Source organism: Hyperolius riggenbachi, chromosome 11, assembly GCF_040937935.1.
Source record: "Hyperolius riggenbachi isolate aHypRig1 chromosome 11, aHypRig1.pri, whole genome shotgun sequence".
Lineage (NCBI taxonomy): Eukaryota > Metazoa > Chordata > Amphibia > Anura > Hyperoliidae > Hyperolius > Hyperolius riggenbachi.
The window spans coordinates 144,206,039-144,210,423 of NC_090656.1; the positions used below are offsets into that span (position 1 = coordinate 144,206,039).

The following is a 4,385-nucleotide window of genomic DNA, read 5'->3' on the forward strand; positions in this document are numbered from 1 at the left end:
CCAGGACTCCTCAAAGAATCCAGGTCCAAGGGCATCGCTTGAGTTTCGCGCTGGTCGTGAAGACAGAGAGACGCCTGAATCATTACCTGAAGTGCTGTGAAGTATTCCATCGCTGAGCGGACGCGCAAAGCTGGTGAAGTATGAGCACTTTCTTATCTATGACTAATATGCATATATAGTGCTGTATTGCTGTTTTTTTTGTTGTTATTTGTTAGTTCTTAATTGTGTTAGTAAGCCTGTATTAGCTATTCAGTGGTTGCCGGCAGAGACAGGATTGATCACCCTGTGCTAACTGAAGTACCCATAGGATCTATAGGAATAAAACTAGACGTTTTTGAGGGACAGTGAATTAGATAGTTTTCTAGTGTTCATGTGAAGGGGAATTAGCCTTCTGCCCAATAGGAAACCTCTCTGGCCTGGATCTGAGATCAGTAAGAAATTGGTCTGTGTATGTGGGGGACGGTCAGTTAGGAGTAGGTAGAGCATTGAACCGATTTTTGTAATTGGATGCACGATACCTGCGGAACAGACTTGTATGTCTGAATTGAAATAGCTATATGATAGAAGTACACGTGTAAATTGTCATTGACACAGATAGAAGTTGTAGTGAAACTGGTGTAGTTTGTATTGCAACTAGTGTATTGTGTTGTTGAAACTTGTATAATTTGTATCAGAAATTGTGTAAGTTGTCATTGAAACTTGTCATTGTGGTGTTAAGTGGTCTCAAATTGGGTTAGTGAGACAATAGTGAAATACTGTTTTGTTGAAGTTTTATCTCAGTTACTTGGAAATTGTAAACATGGAAGTTGTAACAGATTTTCTTAAGAAATATTCCTCTGCTTCTTATCATTTGTGTATGGATGAGGCTTTGACTCATCAGTTTGGTGATTTAGAAAAGCAGTGTGACATGCAGAATGAAAAATTGCAAACTAAAGTGTCTTCTAAAAAAAATAGAAAACAGAGAATGGCCAATCTCATTGATATGTTAATTAAGATGAAAGAGATCGCTTTACAGAAAGAATTGCAATTTTATACTGAAAAAGCTCAGCTAAGAAAGGAGCTTGATAACATTACGCAAGGTTGTTTGGCCATGGATATTAAGAATGATGCTTGTGAATGTGAGGAATTGAAAGAGGAAGTGGACAAACTTGGTGAAGAGAATTGTGATTTACAAGAGTGTTTAGAGGACTGTGAATCTAGATGTAGACTCAGAGAATTACATATTGCATCTTTGGAAGCAAAAGAGTCACAAAAAGATTGTGTTATTCAAATGCTTACAGAGCAGCTGGCTCAAAAAGAACAATGTTTACAGTTGTTAAAAGCACAAGGTAACAATGCATGCAACCATGGTAACAGCTCAGATTACAAATCCCTGGGAAAGGAGCAAAGAGGCAGAGAGGAGCATCCGATTTGTACTGCAGATGAATCTCAATCTCCTCCTGAGCTTTCATTGAATCAAAATTCCCCACTCTTAAGGGCCTGTACACACTGAAAAACGCAAGCAAAATCGCAAACGCATGCGTTTTTAAAGTGCCTGTAGTTTTAAAAACGCATGCGCTTTTGCCTGCGTTTTTTGTGCGTTTGCGTTTTTCTTGTAATTGCTGATTGGCTAAAGAATCCTTTGTTTTTTTTCTAGTTTACATTTCAACAGGAATCAGGAGATTGCAGAGTCTTCTGGGATACTGACTTCTGAAAAACGCAGGCAAAAACGCAAGCACATGCGTTTTTAATGCGTTTTTCATGCGCTGCGCTTAAAAAAGCGCAGCAGGCACTGCGATTGCGTTTTTCTAAAAACGCATCGCACCAGTGTGTACAAGTCATCACGATTTTCATTCTTTTTCAAAAGACCTTGCGTTTTTAAAAACGCATGCGTTTTTAAAAACGCAACGCAAGCGCAGCAGTGTGTACAGGCCCTTACTCCTATCCCAGACAGGATTGATCACCAACACAGAAATGCTCAAGGGCAAGGTCATGCAAATCATAATGTGCACTCCACAACACTCTCTATACAGGATCGCACAAACCTGTGCCAGATATTGGGGAAGTTTGACACTTCAGCCTCACCTGTCAGCCTCTCCAATAAGCTGGAAGCTGTAGTCACTCAGTATAATTTGGGAAACAGAGACGCCTGTGCGCTACTGCGTGCATGGCTCCCTTCACAGCTGTGTGAGAAATTACTGCCTCCTGTGGGGACTCATACTGGTCTGTTGGCAGAACTTAATTCCAATTGGGGAAATGCAGCAGACAGAATGGGAGAGTTACAGAGAGTGATGGGAGGGAGAGATGCTAGAGGAACCAATGCGCTAGAAAATTCCAGATTTAAAAAAGGTGAAGACCCTGTTTTATTTTGCAGTGAGTACTTGTCACTGTACAAATCCACATTTAATTGCCCAGATATGTCTCCTGACGACGGTAGTTTTCTCTACTCGATGGCTAACAAGTGTACCTTTGTGGATTATCACACAAAGATTGCACTCAGAAATGCTAATTCATACCAGACATTTCTGAACATAATAAAGGACTGGATTCAGGAGACAAATCAGGACAGTAAAATGCAAAGGAAAATTGCAGAGGTAGCTAAGAGTGAAGGAAGAGTCAGATCCACTGGCAAATGTTATAAATGTGGGCATATGGGACATTTCATGAGAGACTGTAAAATGAACAGGAGAGTAGGGGGTAACAGAAGTTGTTCTGACAGGAAAGATCAGAAGAGTCCTGGACCAGACAGGGTGCAGAGGGAAAAAGTCCAAGATCCGGATGTTACCCTATATGGTCCACTCCTAAAAGAGCTAGAGAGGGTTAAAAGTAAGATCGCCCAAATTCCAGAGGAATACAAGACCCCACCCCCATCCAATCCTTATGTGAAACCATAGGGATTACAGGCCCCACCCTTGTCCCCAGTATGTCAACTTGAAAGGGACAAGGGCAACAGACCACATATCCAGGGAGCGGTAGGGGGCCATCGCGCTGATATACTTTTGGATACAGGAGCAGCTGTCAGTTTGACAAATGTGACATTGACAGCTGACCCTAATGGCAAGTCAATTTTTTTAAGAGGTTTTGGAGGTCAGGTAGTTCCTGCATTGCAATCAATGCCAGTGCCCATAAACATAGGAAACATGGACATACAACACAGTATGTACCTATCTCCTACACATGAGGGCACCATCATTGGATCTGATGTAATGAGAGCACATGGTTTGGTGGTCGATCTTTGTAATTGGATGTTGTGGAGAGGTTCCAGGTACAAAGGGAATGTTTGCATGATCACTGACAATTATGGGTTGGCATCAGTGAAACCCAGTGACACTATGGATCACAGAGCATTGTTAAAAACTAATGGATCAAAGGTTCGCTGAAATCTTGTGGCAGCATGACAAAGTGTGGGCGACATACAAAAATGAGTGTAGCAAGGTGACAAATATGATTGTCAAAGTAGAAGGCCCAGATCCCTTACCACAGAAACAGTACAAGATTCCCCCTGAATCAATTCCATTTGTACAGTGCACCATTGAAAATTTGTTGGCGCAAGAAGTGATTAGAGAATGCCAATCAACAAATAATGCACCCCTATGGCCAGTAAAAAAGGGTAATGGTTGGCGACCCTGTCTAGATTTCCGTGCATTAAACAAATGTACCCCATCTGTCACCAATGTTGTTGCCAAAATGCCCGATATGATGACAGCACTCAAATCATCTGCAGCAGTGTATTTGTCTATCGACGTCTCAAATGGCTACTTTTCGATCCCCATTCACCCAGATAGCCAATACAAATTTGCATTTTGTTTCCAAGGAAAGCAATACACTTTCTGCAGGCTGCCACAAGGGTTCAAGTCCAGTTCAACCTATTTTCATAAATGCATGATTGATGTTTTAAAATCTTTTTCAGAGCCAGAATGTATCATTCAATACGTGGATGATGTGCTTATCCAGACAGACACTAGGGAGCAGCACTATGCTCTCCTTAATGAGTTACTAACATTAATTGAGAAAGCAGGGTTAAAGCTAAACCCAATGAAGGTGCAGTTAATGAAAGATTCTGTTTCCTTTTTGGGAGTTGTAGTTTCAAAGGGGGGGAGGACTCCTGACCCAAACAAATGTGAAACTATCCAGAAACTTCCAAGGCCCAATACAAAAACAGCACTGCGACAATTCTTGGGTCTTGTCGGTTTCTGACGAGACTTCATTGAAGGATTTGCAGAAAAGGCAAAACCTCTTTATGAGTTATTGAAAAGTGACAAAAGGGAAGCAGATCCACTAGAGTGGGCAGAAGAACAGGAACAGGGATTTAAACGTTTGAAAATCACTTTAATGCAAGCCCCAGCATTAAGTAATCCCAACATGGAATTGCCATTTGCTATACAAGTGTACACATCAAATGTAGC

General features: G+C 41.3%; 1 protein-coding gene across 1 annotated transcript; it reads left to right on the forward strand.

Annotated features, from left to right (window-relative positions):
- Nucleotides 1-799: 799 nt before the first annotated feature.
- LOC137537888 (posterior protein-like) lies at nucleotides 800-2,951 on the forward strand. The gene is made up of 2 exons (XM_068259832.1): nucleotides 800-1,328; nucleotides 1,930-2,951. The coding sequence occupies exons 1-2, from the start codon at nucleotides 800-802 to the stop codon at nucleotides 2,871-2,873; spliced, it is 1,473 nt and encodes a 490-aa protein (XP_068115933.1). The 3' UTR covers nucleotides 2,874-2,951.
- The last annotated feature ends 1,434 nt before the right edge of the window (nucleotides 2,952-4,385 follow it).

Excerpts from the sequence above, each read along its gene's own strand:
- LOC137537888 (XM_068259832.1), top strand. The coding sequence starts at position 800 with ATGGAAGTTGTAACAGATTTTCTTAAGAAATATTCCTCTGCTTCTTAT. Across the intron at positions 1,329-1,929 it reads ACAGTTGTTAAAAGCACAAG|ACAGGATTGATCACCAACAC; the intron begins GTAACAATGCAT and ends CTCCTATCCCAG.